Consider the following 18,661-nt stretch of genomic DNA (forward strand, 5'->3'; position numbering starts at 1 on the left):
TCGAGACATCTTTAAAAAGCTCGGGACAGTACTTATTCATATTGATAAGAAAAAATTTATCAAAAGCAAAGAAAACAAAACTTCATTTGGCAAAATGACACAAATGACTTTTGAACTTTGGTCCAATATGTAATATATTCCCTAAAATTGAACCCAATATACTATGTGGTTACTGAACTTTTGATTTGATCAATATAGTCCCCGAACATTTGAAGCATGTTCAACTTAGTTCCCGAATTATATTTAGGGACCAAATTGAATGTGCTCCGTAAATTCGGGAAAATTAAAAGTTCGGGGATCATATTACATATTGAGTTAAAGTTCGGAGACCACATTACATATCGAGTTAAATTTCAGGGACTATATAAGTTAAATTTAAAGTTTAGGGACTATGAATCCAAAGTTCAGAAACTATTTGTACCGTTATTTCAAATAAAAAGTAGGATTACATGAAAGTCTACTCTCTATTTTATGTGGTCAACAGATCGTCAACCTATTCATTTTAGCGCATAGGGATTTTTTCTTTCCGACAAAATAAAAAGAAAAGAAAAGAAAAACTCTTCTGGTAGATTCCTAGAAAGCCAAGGTGCAATGGAGCGTCCTCCGAGCGAGAAATCGGCAGTAAGACGAGATATCTTTCTTCTTCTTCTTCTTCTTGGTACGAACTGAGTGGCGGAGTCTTCATTCAATCAACTGCGAGTCGGCAGACATCTTCCCTAGCCGCAGCCATGGCTGCCACAATCTCGACCCACTTCAGTTTCACGCCTCACCGTCTCCGGCAAACCGTTCTTTCGAACTCCCGTTCAAAGGCTATTCGATTTCCGAGTACCAGAACCCGGAGGAGGATGCTGGTTAATCCTAAATTCGATGCCGGCAGTTCATTAGTCGCCCGGGTCTGTGGCGATGGTGGAGGCAGCAGTGACGCTTTCGCACACCAGTCCACGTCTTCTGTGAGTTTCTTTCTCTTGGCCTCCTTCGTTGCTGTTGCGGAGTACTTCGGTTTCTCAAGGTTTTCAGCTTTCTCGTTCTTTTGGGTGTGGTTTGTTTGGGCATGCTGGTTTTTTTTGTATGGGTGGTAGGTGCATTTTCTGGGGGAGGATTTTTGACGGTTGAGTTAGAGGATACGGGATTGTGCCTGTTTTGGCATTTGGGAAGAGAAGAGTGTATGTTGCTGTTGTTGCACATAGGAAGTTCGCAGTCGTTCATCATTGAAGTTATGTCATTTTTTGATTTAACAATTTTGGAGCTGTCATTTGTTGGTGGATACATGTTTTTCTTTTAATTGTTCATTGAAATGAGGAACGGGCACGGCTATGTCCTTATTGCAAAGGCGCTTATGTCCTATATTTCCTCTGTTTATGCATGGTTTTCTATAGGTTCTTCTAGGAAATAATCTAGCACTGTCAGAGAATACGTTGCTCGTGTTGCATTTTGCTTTGGAATGAGGACGGGTCCATTCAAAATGCCTGTGGGCATTGGAGTGTACAGTGATTTTAGTGCATTCTTTCTGTTGATATGATTTTTAACTTGCTTGCTTACATCGATGATAGTAAGGTTAGTTGCTGAGGGTTGTGATTTCTCGTCTCTCCTATTATTCTTCCCTGCATATGTATCTTCCTTCACCTGATTATTAGGCAAGAGAAAGTTGAAGGTGATATGATTGTTTCATGTCATCTCCTTGCCCGTATCCGACTTTGCATTATGCTATTTGGTTCACAATTGTTCTTGTTTTGTTACTTGAGATCCAGAACATTGAAGGAAAAGATGGTGACAATTCCAGTTTCGGGGATGGTTATGTGGCCTTGTTCGTGCGGATGCTTGGCCTAGATCAAGATCCCCTTGACAGGGAACAGGCGGTGGTGGCTCTGTGGAAATACTCACTAGGAGGGAAGAAGCAGATCGATGCCATTATGCAATTTCATGGATGCATAAATCTAATAGTAAATCTTCTTACGTCAGACTCAACTTCAACATGTGAGGCAGCTGCAGGACTTCTGAGATTGATAGCATCCGTAAATATATACAGAGATTCAGTAGCTGGAGCTGGAGCCATGGAGGAGATAATTGGTTTGCTAAGTCGACCTTCTCTGACTCCCGAGGTATAGGAGAGGTATCCATTGCCAGAATTTCTCTCCACAAGTATACGAGTCTTGGAAGGAGAAATTGAGACATTTTATGAACTAATCTCTGCAGGTAAAAGAGCAATGTTTGTGTACTTTGTGGAACCTGTCAGTGGATGAGAACTTCAGAGTAAAGATTGCTAACTCTGAGGTCTTGCCATTAATAATTAAATCCCTGGATGATGAGGACATAAAAGTGAAGGAGGCTGCAGGAGGCGTATTATCTATGTTGGCGCTAAGTGAATCAAGCCACGAAATCATGGTTGAATATGGTGTCATCCCAAAATTGGTTAGGCTTCCTCTAATTGTATAGTTCCTTGAACAATAATTGATTGATAGTGCTTTGAGATTTAATGGCACTTTATTTAGTATGTCAAACCAAATATTAATGCAAAACGAACATGAAAACGGTCACCATTTTTTTCTTTGTACCAAAATTAATAGTGTTTGACTAAATTTATCCGAGAAATTTGATTTTTTGTTAATTGTTAATAATTTAGGAAAAAGCCACGAAAAACCCCAAACTATGCCTACCGTAACACATTTACGCTAAAGTATTTTTTTGTGACGCCATAAAGCCCACTTGCACCAAATTTACTCAAAACCTTTTTATGTGACACAAAACTCCCAAACTTATAGCCGCGTGACACATTCACCCCAAACTCAAACCCGTGTTTAACATTTAAACCCATCAAAACTCTGCTAACGAACGCTGCTAAAATGTTCCTGGATGTGCACATGGACGTTGGAAAGCAAACGATACTAATGTGGCCCTCACGTGGCAAATATATGTCAATTCATTGTATTTTCTACTGTTTTCTTTTTCCGTTATTTTAACTTCCTTGTTCGTTGTCTTCCTTGGTTTGGCGATGGTGACGATTGCAGCAATGGTCACGGTAAGGGTGGCAGTAAGACGGAGGATGGAGGAAAAAAAGAAAAAGGGAAAAAATGTTGATGGAGGGTAAATGTGTGGCACGGGTCTAAGTATGGGATTTTTGGTGTCATAAAAAAAGTTTGCGGTAAATGTGTCACATCAATACAAGTCTGGGGTTTTTCGTGTCACAAAAACAGTTTGGGGTAAATGTGCCACTCGTGTATAAGTTGGGATAAGGTTGTTACACGGGTGCAAGATTGAGGTTTTTGGTTCACAAAAATAAGTTTTGGGTAAACTTGTCACAATGGGTATAGGTTGGGGTTTTTGGTGGCTTTTACCCTAATAATTTAGTAGTGCATCGTCTCAAGTTCTTGCCACCCAGCATTGAGATGTATTCGAAAAAAATGTTGACTCGTACAATGCCATTATTCTGACTTACTTCGAAACAGTGCTTCTGATTGAATACCAGATGAACACCCATTTTCATAAACCATGATTAATATTTTCTTCTCTCTTTTGTATCTGTGGAGCATTTACTTGTCTTCATTGAGTCATGTGCATCGAAACATACGTCACATGTATAAAATTGTCATAAATCAGTGTAAAAATGAATAAGTACAGTGACCGTAGGAGGCTTGGAACAATATTGATCCATAGTCTCTTTGATTTCGATGCTGATAGAACTATCTTAAGAGATACTAAACCGCATTTGTTGAGTGGAATTGGCAAATGCATTTGTTGATTCATTCGATCTACTTGTTTTCCTCTTCTTTCTCTGAATGATGATTACTTTGACTTTTGGTTTTTCTTCACAAGAGGCTAATCTATTTGGTGTTCCAGGCGGAGGCACTTTTAAAGACTGATGCAGAGGGATCCAAAGTCATCAGAAAGGAAGTGAAAAATGCCTTGTTGGAATTTGCTAAGAATGATTACTATCGAATTCTAATTATTGAAGAGGGCCTTGTTCCTGTTCCCATGGTTGGTGCACACGCATATAAATCCTTTAGGCCATCTTTACATTCTTGGCCTAGCTTACCTGATGGTACAGAGATTGAAAAGACTTCCAAGGGTCCTTCAAGGTTCGGTGCCTCTGAGTTACTGCTTGGGTTAAATGTAAATGGCGAAAACCTGAATGTTGAGGAAGCCAGAATAAATGCAATAGTTGGACGTACTCAGCAACAATTTCTTGCCAGAATTGGGGCTATTGAATTAGAAGAGGAAACAAAATCCCAACCTGGTAATTCTTCTGGTTGGAGGTTAACACTTCTGCCATGCATGGATGGTGTAGCTCGGCTTATTTTAATTCTTGAACTTGAAGACGAGTCTGCCATAGCAAGAGCTGCTGAGTCAATTGCTGATGCATCTATCAATGAATATATGCGCATATCATTCAAAGAAGCTGGAGCTATCAAGCATTTGGTGAAGCTTTTAGAGAGGGATAATGATGCTATTAAGATAGCTTCGACCCATGCTCTTGAGAGATTGTCCCTCAGGTAACATGCACCTCTTTTTGTTTCGAGGCCCTTAACCAACTGCGACAGGTATCAGTTTCCATGTATCCAGCAATCGCCCAAGATATTTTGATACATCGTTCTCTCTTTAGAAAAGAATCTATTAATATTAGAGAGATGATGGTAATATAATGTTTGAGGTGAGAACTTCAAAGAAAGATACTCACTTGAAGGTTGGTCTCTCAGCTGATTGAATTGTTTCTCTCTATTTGTTAAGAACATAAGGTTGGGTTGACAACTACAACATAGAATGCTCCACACTTTCGCTTCTTTTGCATTATGAATTCAGAGGATGCTCATTGATAGTTTGCACTTACCTTCCCTTTTTCCATCCAGTTGGGGAATGATGGGTTTGGGCTTGAGATGCTTAGATCTTTCTTCGCTATTTTGGGTTTGAGTTATCATGTTTGCTTTCCGTGGTCTATGATATCCAAAGTGGTTTGTCAGCCACCTTCCACTTAGTATTTGGATTTAGCAGCATTTTCTGCTTTTACATCTCTATCATCCTCTAACTATTTTCATTGTTGATGTTGATTATTTTCTTTTGCAGCAATGGTGTTTGCCATATCATTGAAGCCGAAGGTGCTTTGCGTCCTTTGATCAATACTCTGAAGCAGAAAGAAATATCTGATACCCTGTTGGACAAGGTTTCATTAGCCATTTAGTTTCATTTACTTCTCTTCCTCTTTTCCTAAATGGCTGAATTTTTCATTTGGATACTCTTTCTATTCTTATGGGCAGACACTAGATTTACTTGCCAGGATTTTAGATCCCACCAAAGAGATGAGATCCAAGGTAACTTGTCTCATCCTATTTTAATTTTTCATTTTTGTTCAAGATCTGTCTTTGTCAGCAAACGACATTATGACTATCTTTACTCGAATGCTTCAGTTTTATGATGGGCCAATTAATGGATCAAAAGGTAGTTCTGAGTCAGTAAGTAGATCTGATGCTGCTAATGGGTTTTCTGGGATGAGCTCCCATGATTCCACATCAACAACAAATTCAGGGTACTCGTCTGATCTCTATAACCAGACATCTTTTGCCTCTTTATCATTCTTAATGTCAGTTATTACTTAGCATATACTTTTTATTTTCAAGTATGTATGCCACGTCGATGCTGTCAAAATTATCGCCCTTTAATCCTGTCTTGTATGCTATCAGAAAATCACAATGACTAATTCAAGTACCAAACACCAAATGCAGCACAAACAGGGGTGTGTAAAATGTGCAAAAATCAGTCTATTATTGTATTGTTGATCACGAGTTTCACGAACACCTGAAGTGAACGATATCTTCATTTTCACGTTTTTACTGTGTATAAGCTTTGCTAAGTTTGTCTTCTAAATGAACATTGCATGACCTGAGATTTTAGATCATGACATTGTGTGAACTGTATGAAATGAATTCTAAAGTGTCTTCAAGCTCTCAATATGAATAATAGCTTTGTTAGATATAACTAAGCACTGGATAACTACAAAAGTTTGTTAACAAGCAGATGTCTGTCCCCAAGAAGATAAACTAGATAAGCCCCCTTAGAATCCAGTATAGACTGCATGTCCAATGAAAAAGTATGTAATCAGACCATGAAAAGAAAAAAGGTAGGAAGTTTATTAGTCAATTACTTTACATACTCCTTTCGGAACTGTCTAGGTATGTCCCCTAGTCTGAATCTTGCAACCTCTGCTATTGCACCCAGTAGTCTTATGCTCAGCTTGCCTAAAACTGACAACTACTCCATAGCTGAGTTGTCATCATCTTCTTCTTAGCCAGGTCTTTGTACTTCCTTCGTGTTCTTATGCATCCAGTCTCACTGGTTTTGATGGGGGACAATGCTGTACTGACGACCTCCAATTTCTCTCGAATATACATAGCATCCAGTGGAGACATAGACCTTACAGGGAACATGGGCAATCTGGAAATGATAGGGGTTCTTAGTCTCTTGTCAATTCTTATTCTCAAGTCTATCCAATATATTTGACTGGAAGATGGGTAGACACACAATGTCTAACAGTTGTATTGCTGGTTTTAGATAAGCTTCTACTCTGGACTAGGGATTCATGTATGCACACCTAGGCGTGGATAAATGAGTAAGTTTGAGGAGTTGGAGATTCTCTAAAGTAACTAATTTGATATTGTCAACTTATAGATTAGTCAAATGCATCATAATCCGGATCCAATATGGTCTTGGTTTCAGATTATATTGCTTCTATTGGTGCTTGCGGAATCTGTTTGAAAGAGTGCATTTACTTTTTGCACGCCTCGAAATAAACTGCAGGGTGCAAATGCTAGACTCTGCTGTCATTTCTCGCCTTTTTGAGATTTTGAAGACGTCATCATTAACTCTACAGAGAAAGGCAGCTTCAATCCTCGAGTTCGCTGCAATTACCTCCAGTGTGGACACAGTTGATGCTGCAAACATTGAATCTGGCCTGGTTGCGGTCTTCCAGCAAAATGTTTTGAAAGGTAAGCAAAATGTATGCTCGTGATGAGAGGATTTCAAATTTCAAGGTTACATTTCTTACCAATAATACCATGGGTTGTAACTTGTGAACAACGGGATGTCTTGAGTCCCGTTCTAAAGGCCTTATCGTTGACTAAATTTTTGCGGTGTTAGCATGAGATTCGACTGACTTTGTTAAGTTTTTGAGTTGAAGCTAATGAGGATATCGATAACGTGCGTGCACTGTGCTCACTAACTAGGAATAGAACAGGCAATCGGAGCGAGTTTCTATTCTGCAAGACTAACTTCTAGTGTTATGCACATACCTCTCAAAAACTCAAGCCAGTATGTTTTTCTTCTGATGTCCATGGAGTCGGTCATATTCGTGCATTGTGCTTGTGAGGCCATTGTTGCTTAGGTTTCATGCAAGTTATAGTGAAGGAAATTCCAGTAATGTTCTCACTGTCATGATAGTGAGCCACTTTGTTTATTAATTTGTCTGTTGTTTACTCTGACAAGGAAAGGAGTTTCCTGCTATGTTGTCATTATCATGATACAGCACTTCATATGTTTGTTTCTCTGTTGCTGTATCTAACAAGGAAACCTATAAAGGTCTTTGTTTACTCTGGCTGTTTGTCTTCAGATGACCATTTATTGTTGCGATTGTCTTCTCTCGTCCAATGTTCCTTCCTTAGTGTGGTTGATGATATTCTTTCACTCATGGACATTAATTGTCTTTGTAATTACCAGACACAGAATCTGATGTGAAGGAAGAGCAGCCAGAACAATATGCATTGGAGGTTGAAGAAGCTGGACTTGCAATATCTGCGGCATCTCGCTTGCTAACAAAGCTTCTCGACTCTGATTGCTTTCGCAAGAGGGTAGATTCTGCCCATTTCACAGTCTTACTCCGGAAAGTCCTCAAATCCAGCATTCCTGTCCACTGTAAGGATTGGGTGGCTGCTTGTTTGGTGAAACTGAGTTCGCTCTCGGGTTTTAGCAAGTATTTTGAGAATCCCATCAATGTGGAGGTGACTCTCTATGAAACAATCCCGAGATTAATAGAAGAGCTGAAGGCCTCATTCTCTCCGGAGGCTCAAGAGGTTGCGGCTGTGGAACTCAACCGGATAATCTCTGAGGGGGTCGTGGATTCCACGAGAGCGGTCGCTTCTGGTGGCGGCATCTTCCTGTTGGTTAGTCTCCTGGAAGAGGGGACTGCGAGGGCGTCTGAGGCGGCTCTGTCGATACTGTACAATCTGAGCATGGACAGCGAGAATCATCCGGCGATCATCGCAGCTGGTGCCGTGCCTGCTCTGAGGAGAATTGTTCTGGCACAGAGACCGCAGTGGACGAGAGCGCTTCGGTTGCTGAGGATATTGCCTGTATAGCTTCATGGCGAATTCAGAATGCATGGACAAAGCGATGTACATGTGAAAATAGCACAGCGGATGCAGTCCACCACAATTACGAGACTTTGATACTTGCATTATGACACTTTATGATACCCTCACTCAAAGGGCTGTTCTTATCTTATATACGAGGGTACGACAAAGTTACAAATTATGTAAATTTGATTAAATTATAACTCCCCTTTATATTATAAATCCCTCACATAATCCACATCTTTTATAACAGACAATAGTTTTTTAAATTCGATTTCTGGAATAATTCAAATCAGCAGATACTTTCTTTCTTCATTAATTTTTTTAAGAAACAAGTGGGTTGAAAGTCATAAAAGTTAGAAAGTGCAATTGAATTCTAAAATTTTCAAAAAGTGCAATTAAGTATTAAAATTTATCAGAAAATATAATTGAGTTTTAAAACTTTTAAAAAATGTAACTGAGTTTTAAAACTTATCAAATTTGTGAAATCAAGTCTTTTTATTGATTGTACTTTTTGAAATTTGTAGGACTTGATTGTATTTTGGTGATAAATTTTATAATTTGATTGCACTTTTTGAAAGTTTTAGGATCCGATTGTATTTTGTGATCTCGATTGCATGAGACTTTCAACGCACTTTATCTTTTCTTTTTTTTAAATAAGCGTATGTATGTGTTTTTATTTAGTAAAAAAAAATGAAATTTTGTCCTTTCCTTTGCTTTACTCGAGAAAAAGTGTCATAAAACAATAACTCGTATTTTCTTTGACCGATTAAATTTTGGTATTTTATTTTCTAACGCATTCTTCATCCCTTCTCATCCAGGGTTTAAGAGGGCCCGGAAATTATGACAAAAAAAATAAATAAATAAGAGGGCCCGGAAAACTCTCGCAAATTTTCTCAGGGAAAAAAATTCATCCTTTCCCGGAAAATCAAACAAGGGGCGACCCCCGGCAAATCAGGAAACCCTCGAGAAAGCACTCCCCAATCCAATCGAAGTCCCTCCGATCAATGGACAGGTCGCGCTGCAAGAGCTGCGGCTCGAAATCCCTAACCCGGGACGACGTCTCGGGCATCCTGGTGTGCTCCGAGTGCGGCTTCGTCGCCGAGCTCCACGACTTCCAGGCGCATATCGGCGGAATCAGCGGCCCTGTGGGCACCTTCGTCCGCGTCGGCACTTCAGGTACTGGCACCGTCTTAAATTACAGAGAGAAGAAAGTCTTCGAGGCCCAAAAGTTGATCGATGACTTGCTGCTCAAGTTGGGTTTGTCTAGTTCTCGGTCCGAGGACGTTAGGGACATGGTATATAGGGTCACGGAGGGTGAGTTCGGGATGGGCGAGTGGTTCTCGGTCCTGATCGGCGCGTGCGCTTATGTCGTCATGAGGAGGGAGATCCAGTCCCTCCCGATCGCCGAGGTGGCGTCGGTGATTGGGTGTGATGACTACGAGCTAGGTAGGATGGTTGTGCGCGTGGTCGATTTTCTCGAATTGAGGGGCGAATTCCCCGTTTATGACATCGTGGTTGCATACGAGAGGGCCGTGAGGAGCTTCTCAGGCTTCTCTAGGCTTCCTCGGGATAAGGTTGAGACAATGCGGAAACAGGGCATGTTTCTGATACAATGTGCGGTGAAGTGGTTCTTGACAACGGGGAGGAGGCCGCTCCCGATGGTGGCAGCGGTATTGGTTCTCGTTGCGAAGCTGAACCAAATAGAGCTTGAGATTTCGGATGTTTCAGAGGAGCTCCATGCTGCTGTTGCAACATCCAAGCGGCGGTATAAGGAGCTATTAGAGGCACTTGTGGAGGTTTCCCGAGCCTTACCTTGGGGGAAGGACGTTACAGTAAAGAATGTACTGAAGAATGCTCCATTTGTGATCCAATACATGGAGATGAAGTCGATGAAGAAGCGAGGTGTGAAGAGAAAGGATTCAGGAGTCGGGCAGGTTGATTTGGGTGAAGTGGTAAGTGAATGTTTGAGAAAAGATGAGTATGATTTTGATGTTACTTATTTGGAGAGCGAATCTTATTATTTGGAAGCGAAAGATAAATGTGATCATCAAGGACCAGATGTGCATCAGTTGGATAGGATTGAGATTTCACACGAGTGTTTGGCGTTGGTTTACTTGAAGTTCTTGGAGGAAAGGGGCTCCCTTATATGCAGCGGTGAAAATGCAAATGCTCGTGACAAAAGGAGAACAGACTTTGATTTTCACGCATCTAAAGATTGGTGGAAGGGAAAATCACAATTGAGCAAACGGTTAATGCTTAAGGAGATATTGGAAAAGGATGTGGGATTGGACGCTATGCCGCCTTCTTTTGTCAATGGTCGTAACGCCAACGAGAGGAGGAGACAGAAGATTGATGCTGCTAAGCAGCGCATCAATAGGATCATGCACCCCTCAGCTTCTGGTCTGACCGACGTCTGTGATTCCCAAACGTTGAGTTCTTCTGTGCATAGTAAGAAGAAAAGAAGGAGAAGTCAGGTGATAGATGTGGATTGGGACGATTTTATAATCGAGACCCTCCTTCTTCACCAGGTTAAGGAGGAGGAAATCGAGAAGGGTCACTACAATACTTTGCTTGATTTGTATGTCTTCAACTCTGGGGCAATGTAGGCACTCTTTCATGGAATACAGCATACGCCTTTTGGAACATGCTTGATTCTTTTGCCTTTTGTTGATAGACTTTGCCCTTCCCCCTTTTGTTCTCGTAAGGCATGTTGGAGTTGTTTGTCAACGGAGTTGCAGAGCATTCTTTTTTAAATACAAATATAAACGGAACCTGTATAGCATTATTAACTCGTTTTCCCGATCGTTTGATCCATGTGAAAAACATCAGAGAAAGATCTAAACCCCATCTGCTTAGTAGAACTCTCTGCATAACAAATACTGTTTTTGAAATTCCATGATCTAATCCGTCAAAGGAGGCTTGCGGTTTTCTATGGATTTTTAGCTCAGCCGTGTATTCACTCGTGGAAACCTCTGCATCAGATTAACTCTGGCTTGTCTTGAGCTTCGTATTTTATCAATCCATGTTAGCATTTTTGGTCTCCCTTGTTGTCTGTATTTCCACTTCAACTTCCAGTGTGTGTTCTGTCGTCATCTGTCATCTGCTTGCTCTTGCTTTATTGACCAATGTGCAGACCTGATTACAAGCTTGCCGGATTTTTTCCGGCCATCAGACCGACGCAACTTACCGTCATTTACAAAAATAATAGGGTCGTTAAAAGAATTTTAACCTCCCTCATTCAAAACGAAGTCCAGCCAGATTAAGAAGGAGACTAACAGAGGAGTAACAGGCTTTTTGGGATTTGATCAAAGGGCATCTTTTTGCCTGCTTCTAAATGTCAGTCATAAATCTTCTGCAACTGTGTCAATTCAATCCATTCAGTGAATTTTGGCATGCCGATGCTAAAGTGGACGCTGATCGGCTGGCGATATAATATTTAATAATTTTTTTTGAATTTTTTTTTCCATTTTTTTATTTTCTTTTTATTTTCTTTCCCTTCACCTTCTCGTCCCCTTCCCTGTTCTACCTCTAGCCGATCGCCAGATCGAGGCTCTTGCTGGCCTCACCATAGCCAAGCAAGGCCCAACCTCGCCGTGGCCGAGCGAGGCTAACCTAGCCAGCCCAAATTTGGCGAGGTCAAGCCTCACCTAGCCATGGCGAGGATCAACCTCACTGTCGTCGGGTGAGGATGACCGAGCCTCGCTAGCTACGGCGAGGTCAAGTCTCACCATGGCTAGTCAAGGCTCGCCTCACTAGATTTGGACTGGCGAGGCCCGCGAGAGCCTGTAGTGTTAAATTGTATGCATTTGCATTAATAGCATACTAGACTGCAATGTTAATCCTATCATTCACTAATTAAAATTCATTGATGATGATTCGCAATTAATCAGAAAATGAATTTAACAAAAAAAAGATATTTGTGTACTGATGTAATTTTTTTTGGTCGAACTGTACTGATATAATTTGATGTGTATGATTTTTTCTTAAAAAGAGGAAAGGAATGGTCATTCCCTCCAAGGAACTGCGGGAGGACGGGCATTCCATGGATATCAATGTTGCCCAACCAAATGAAATCGCCAACGAAACATGTGATTAAAAAGAAAAGGATTCCCAATCCGATGTTGCCGGCCAAACACGAACTACAAGTTTTCTCAAGTACGATATACGATCAAATGGTCGACCGATCTGTGTTTCGGTTTTTCTTTCGGTTAACCAATCACGATGGGAAGTCCTTCGGTCCTCCTTAATCATTGTTACAGGGAATTCCACGGCCGCCGGAGAATCTTTGGCCCCAAACGTTTCCGCCGGAGAGTCTATGCCCGCCCGCCCACACATACATGTGTATAGAAAAAGCCACGAGAAAAAGAGTAACTTTGAGTGGACTGGATGCATCATAGATAGGGCATTATCAACGTCTCCAGAGGGAGAAACCCAGCGGCAGCTTCCCGTCTCTTGGAGAGTCGCTCCCTGAGAAGAACTCACCGAGTCGCTATGCCTTGCTTGACTTGCGTTCCCATCGCCACCCCGCGCGCATCGGTTCACGCCTCGCTCGCCGACGACCGTTCCTCGCCTTCAATTCCCCACGGGAAGGTCTACCCGAAGCCCTCATCCCCGAGAATCAGAACCGCCCCAACTCCACCGGGGAGCAAGCAGAAGAAGACCCAGAAACAGCAGCCCACCATCGTCGAAATCGAGCGAGCTATTGGCGCCGGCTGGTTCAGTGACGCCGACCCCAAGTACTCCCTCCTTTCTTCGCTCGGTCGCTTCTTTTTCTTTTATTTCTCCATTGTGTTTCAGACGCGATTCAAAAGTCCCCATGGATGGCCTGAATTATGAGATTGTTTGCGTTTGGTTATGTGGTGAGTCAAATTATTAAACCGCGGCTGGCGCACATCCATGCCCTGGTCATTTGAGCCAACCCCGTGGATTTAGTTGGTCTGGTGTTGCTAGGCAAAGACCTGATATACTTCATTTCCATGGTCATACATTAGATTATTCATCGCAGTTGGCAATGCCTTTACATGTAGTGTGAATGCTTAATTGGGGAAGAGGGTGAATTCACTTGAGATGTATAGGAAGCTGGAGCAGAGGAAGTCTGTGCTGGATGGGGTGCTACCAACTGATGGCTGGAAAGTGGAGAGCTCGGTGGAGAGGAAGCTCCGAGAGAGCGGAGAGTGGATCCTGGATCAAACCGAAAGACGCCCAGCATCTGCAGGTAATGCTTTTATTTTTCTTCCCGGCCTTCAATTATACTCGTGCATTTGTATGTTTCTGCGAATCCGTTCTCTGGAACGTTGTGTGCGACTGTTCTTAAAGACTTTGATCGAACCAATTGATCTCTGGGAAGTTGTGTGGGCGCGCTCGAGCACTCGCACATGCTAAGTTTGATATGATTAGAGTCTTTATGCAGGAAAAAGCATCTTAGTAGCAGTGTTCCAGTGGGTTTTGCCTGCATGGGTTCTTATGCTTCTAGTTGCATCCGGTGCCGTAAAGCTACCATTCCGAGTTCCCTTTCTGGACGACCTGATTATGTGAATGCCGTGCACAGATTCAATCCCGCATCAATGCTTATTAGCCCCAGGGTGCATTACGCATTATACTTCTTGGCTATTTGATCAGGAACCTGCTTACAGCATGAGTAAACTGAAGTAGTATTTCGAAAAGGCTCAAGTGCTTTGATTGCTGAACCTGCTTTCCAAGAGCTCCCTCATGACTCAAGATACATGGCCACTGACTATAGGAAGTTGTATTAGAGGGGTCAGGAAGGATCTTGGAGGGATTTCGTGCTGGCATGGGATTCCTCCTCAGTTTTATACACAATCTCCTTCGGCACTCGACGTAAAATGAACTGTGTAACTTGGTCACTTAAATACATGTGATGAAAGGTTCCTTGCTTTCCTATAAGATTGCGGTACTCATCTGAATATTTGGTCCTCGTTTTCTGCTTCCTTCATTGCAGAGTAAGAGCGAAGCAACTTCCCATAACATTTGGATCTTTCTCAGCTTGTTTGCTCATCAAAAAGCTTTGGAAACGACCCTCCCGAATCTGGAATCCGGTTCTCATCAATACCGGGGTATTTTTCCTTCAAGGATATGCTTGCCAAGTCTTTGGGTCCTACACTAGCTACCCTCGGCGCCGTTACGGCGTCGTTCGCCCTTTTCAATCGTCATGTTGGAGATATCGAGTCCTAATGGACTATCCTTACCAAAAGAAAAAATGACACAGAGAATCTGTTGGAAAGTTTGGCTGATATGAAAGACAGCAAGGAGTATGAACAAAGCGGTCTTGTTATTTTGTAAGATGAGAATTCTCAAGTTGGACGACTACCTTTACCAAATGTGGAATCTTTTTTAATTCAAGCAGTTCATCATTGGTAAAGGGTATTGCAGCTATTGCTTGTGCTTTGTGCAAACTAGGGTCGGGCACATGTTTTTTTTTTTTTAAAATAAATCTGGTCAACAGAGTCCGTCTCGTAGTAGTATTTTATACGAGTTTGAACACTAAGCTTTGAGATAAACGATGATGATGTGCGTGTCCAGCCTGGTCAACGAAAGCGCGGTTGGTCTCTCTGTCTGGTCATATTGTTCAACCCGTCTGGAAACTGCTCTGCTATTCTCGTCTCTTGTTCTCAAGTCAAGAGCCTCGATTTGAAGCAAAGAATCAATGTAGCGCCATAGATTCGCCCGAAAGAAAACTACTCTGAGGCCGAGGCATTTTCTAATAATAAATATCGAACAAGGGTTATGGGCATTATTGTGAAGCTCTCGCAAGCAATCTCGTGTCTAATTTGAGTCATAATCACTCGTTACGGTGTGAGTTTCGAACGTGCGATACAACCGGGTCCTTGCGAGACGGATTTCGTGCACACCTCATGCTATGTGTGTATTGGTCCCCCCGTCCCGATAGTCAACAACGGCGAATACGAAATGGACCACATTGTACAAATCAATGCAAGGCTTTTGTCTGAGTTGAGCGCTTGGTTGTATTGAAAACAAGGAATTACAAGAGCAAGGTCCCTTTTTCCTAGATCTCTAGACTCTAGTAAACTCCATAGTTGGAGATTTACCTGGGAGATTTTTCTAGCTTCATTTGAGGAGTAGGTGGACTCCAACATCCAATTTCATGAAAGCAAGATAGGCTCTCTCAAACTACCGAGCGCTGTGGCAAAGTGGCATGCTATTTTTCATGAGCACACCCTTTCTACATTTGTCCCCGTAGGTCGAGTGGCTAGGGCTCAATCGAGACACGCATACTCTAGCGGAGACAATTATCCAAAAATGTACGACGGTCAATTTAATTGTAAACTTTTCAATTATGTAATATTTTGATATCTTATCAATTTAGTTTTAAGCCTTTTTTGTTTGTGTGGATTTAATCAATTTTTTACGATTTGTTAATTTAGTCTTGAACCTTTTAACGATTTACTAATTTAGTCTTAAACTTTTTGACAATCCGCCAATTCGGTTCTTCCCGCTAATTTTGATCGAAAATCTCCGACGTGACAGTATAATCAGCGCCGGCGGTCATACATATCATGGCCGACATTGACATGGATAATTTTTACAATTTTTGGAACTTCTTTTTCTTTTTCCATTCCTTTTTTTTTTTTTCCTTTCCCCCGTTTCCCTCCGCCGGCCTTCGCCGAGGACCCCTCGCGCGAGGGTCGCCTTGGCTAGCCCAAGCGACGAGCGCACACCCACCCGCCAAGGCAAGGGCGACCCTCGCCCGACGACGGTGAATGACACCGACGATGGCCGACGGTTGGAAAAAGGGAAAAATAAAAGAAAACAAAAGGAAAAAAATTATTAAAAATAAAAAATATATAAATTATCCACATAAGTGATATTTGGTTAAAATTTGCTGAAAAGACTAAATAAATAAATTGTTAAAAGGTTTATGATCACATTGGAACAATTAAAAAGTTTATAATTTTTTGGACAATTTTCCCTGCTCTTTTTTATTTTCAGTCGGAACAATTTTCCCTACTCTGTTGAGTACGAAATTCTCATTGTTACGCAATATTAAGCTTTTCACGTTCAGAATTTCTCCTCCTTTTTTTTTTTGGTACAATTTGAAAATTCAACATAATTGAACATTTTTGTCTCTAATCAAAGCCGCCTTGGGTCACATTGCATGTGCCAATTCGATTCCATCATTCGAGGCATCCTTACACACGTGCTTACACGGAGGATCCAGGCTAATTGGTTCTTCGTTTTGCCATCATTAAACTAACTCAAAACGTGTCTGAATTCCCAAATCCCGACAGGCTTTGCCTACATGGCAAGACTAATAATATTCAAACTTTTCTCCACGGTCCAATATTCCTTTCACATGACGCTATCCTGCATGGGCATGATAAATTAAGAATTTAACTATTTGATAGCAAGTGCAATGCTGGATCTCTTGCTCGCCATTAAATCTTAATCCCACCTATTATGATAACTCCCCTGATAATAAGAACAGGTGAAATGTCTACTTATAAAGTCATGCTTAAGTTCCTAACATTGGATTATCTCGACCGATTCTTTCAATCTTTCACGAAATCAACTCTAGGTATATAACTGGAAGTAGTTAATGAAAAATCCCAAGAAGTACTAATCACCGAGTATTATCCGTACAAGGCAGAATAGCGTGGGAGGGGGGGATGCATGAGAAAGGAGCAGGATTTCGCAATCTATACACGGTACATAGCACATACAGTGTAGTTTTTATAGTAGAGTAAAATAGAATAGAACCAGTCCAAAAAAAAAAAAAACCAAACTAAATCCGTGAGATTTTCCCAGGATCATTGACAATGCCCGCCTGCTTTGATACATTGTGTGATTTCGCGAGACCATAGCCAACTATTCTAAAACCTTAAACTTTTAGATGAATGAGCGATTTAATATTTATTTTTTTAACAATATCTTTAGTTTCATTGTTTAAATTTAATAAAATTGAGATTCCTTTTTTTTTTATTAAAGAAAACAAACGCAAACAAAACGGATAATTTTTTTTTCAATCGACAATCATATGCATGTTTATTTTAAACTATTAATGAGTTTTGATAAAAACGTAATAAATATTTTTCGGCTAGACTTAAGAAATATTGTTACAATATTATGCACACAATTAATTTAAATAAATGCCCGCGAAAACCTACATACGTATAAATGTTCATTTATGTAAATATGCACGGGTGTGTCCACTTCACCATGAACTGAAAGCTGAATTTTGAATACTAAAATAAAGTACAAGTCAATACACATTACCTTCCCACCAAAAAATACATATACATTACCTTTGTGGTTCTACATTTTCTCTTTTTTTCGTAGGATTAATACCTCGAAAAATTCCAACCCTTATACACCTATGATAAATTTTACCCCAAATCATTTTTTTACCACAAAATATCCAAAACTGTACACATGTGATAACTTTGCCCAAATCATTTTTTTTTACCACAAAAAATCCTAAACTGATACATTTGTAACAAATTCACCCCAAACTGGTATCCTAGCGGCTGATTTACCCAACGTTAGTTTTCCATTAAATTTTACCATCGAATTATTGAGTTGGATGACACGCGATAATTTACGGGTACACTAGTTTGTGGTAGTTACGGACGTATCGATTTAGGGTTTTTCTTGATATTAACTCGATTTAACGAAAACTAACGAATGAAAAATTTGTCACACCTGTATATGTTTGGAATTTTTTATGATAAAAAAATTTAGTTTTGTATAAATCTATCACGGATGTACCGATACGAAATTTCCCGTGGTCAAAAAAGATAGTTTGGGATAAATTTTGTCATAAGTGTACTGGTTTAAGGTTTTTTAGAGTAAAAAAAACAGTCTAAGATAAATTTATCCAAATGTACTAATTTTAAGGTTTCTCATGGCCAAAAAATTAATTTAAGGAAAGTTATTACAAACATACCAATTTAAGATTTGTCGTGATATAATCAACCCTTTTTACTTATTATATAACTTGCCGAATATGGTATTCCCGCAAATTTTTTGGGAGGTGGGCTCCGAGCTGTCACGTGGCCCCGGATGGAGATTGGAGAGTATTTTCATAATCATGACAATCAATGAAATTCTTATTCTTACGCCTATTTTTTTACCTTTATTAATAAAAAGAATCTTTAAAAAAAAGAAAAAAAGAAAAGGATGGGGTCCACCGGTGCATCAACGGCGGACAGCAAAATCATGACGGAGAGGCACCGAAAGCAAAAGAAAAAAATCCACCGTGGAATTTTCTACTCGCTCCCCAAAAGGGAAAATCACGAAATGGGTCAATAATGGATCGCCTAAAGAAACATTTTAAACTATATTAGTTTTAT

General features: G+C 40.6%; 3 protein-coding genes across 5 annotated transcripts; all 3 read left to right on the plus strand.

Moving 5' to 3' along the window:
• The first annotated feature begins 563 nt into the window (after positions 1 to 563).
• Positions 564 to 8,498, plus strand: LOC115727034. 3 transcript variants are annotated; one of them, XM_048281051.1, is made up of 9 exons: positions 564 to 950; positions 1,743 to 2,099; positions 2,194 to 2,409; positions 3,835 to 4,487; positions 5,056 to 5,152; positions 5,247 to 5,300; positions 5,397 to 5,515; positions 6,784 to 6,971; positions 7,592 to 7,866. In XM_048281051.1, exons 1-9 carry the CDS (start codon positions 729 to 731, stop codon positions 7,714 to 7,716), a joined length of 2,031 nt encoding a protein of 676 aa, XP_048137008.1. In that variant the 5' UTR covers positions 564 to 728; the 3' UTR covers positions 7,717 to 7,866. The 3 variants fall into 3 exon arrangements, with proteins under 3 accessions (XP_048137008.1, XP_030513018.1, XP_030513026.1); XM_030657158.2 differs by having other exon boundaries at positions 568 to 950; positions 7,699 to 8,498; XM_030657166.2 differs by having other exon boundaries at positions 568 to 950; positions 1,749 to 2,099; positions 7,699 to 8,498.
• Positions 8,499 to 9,205: 707 nt separating this feature from the next.
• Positions 9,206 to 10,998, plus strand: LOC115728157 (plant-specific TFIIB-related protein PTF2). The gene has a single exon (XM_030658492.2). It carries the CDS (start codon positions 9,338 to 9,340, stop codon positions 10,937 to 10,939), a length of 1,602 nt encoding a protein of 533 aa, XP_030514352.1. The 5' UTR covers positions 9,206 to 9,337; the 3' UTR covers positions 10,940 to 10,998.
• A 1,700-nt stretch (positions 10,999 to 12,698) lies between these two features.
• On the plus strand, positions 12,699 to 14,233 carry LOC115728839 (probable NAD(P)H dehydrogenase subunit CRR3, chloroplastic). The gene is made up of 3 exons (XM_030659247.2): positions 12,699 to 13,069; positions 13,409 to 13,548; positions 13,744 to 14,233. Exons 1-3 carry the CDS (start codon positions 12,825 to 12,827, stop codon positions 13,866 to 13,868), a joined length of 510 nt encoding a protein of 169 aa, XP_030515107.1. The 5' UTR covers positions 12,699 to 12,824; the 3' UTR covers positions 13,869 to 14,233.
• Positions 14,234 to 18,661: the final 4,428 nt, after the last annotated feature.

This window comes from Rhodamnia argentea, chromosome 6, assembly GCF_020921035.1.
Source record: "Rhodamnia argentea isolate NSW1041297 chromosome 6, ASM2092103v1, whole genome shotgun sequence".
In the NCBI taxonomy this organism is placed as follows: Eukaryota; Viridiplantae; Streptophyta; class Magnoliopsida; order Myrtales; family Myrtaceae; genus Rhodamnia; species Rhodamnia argentea.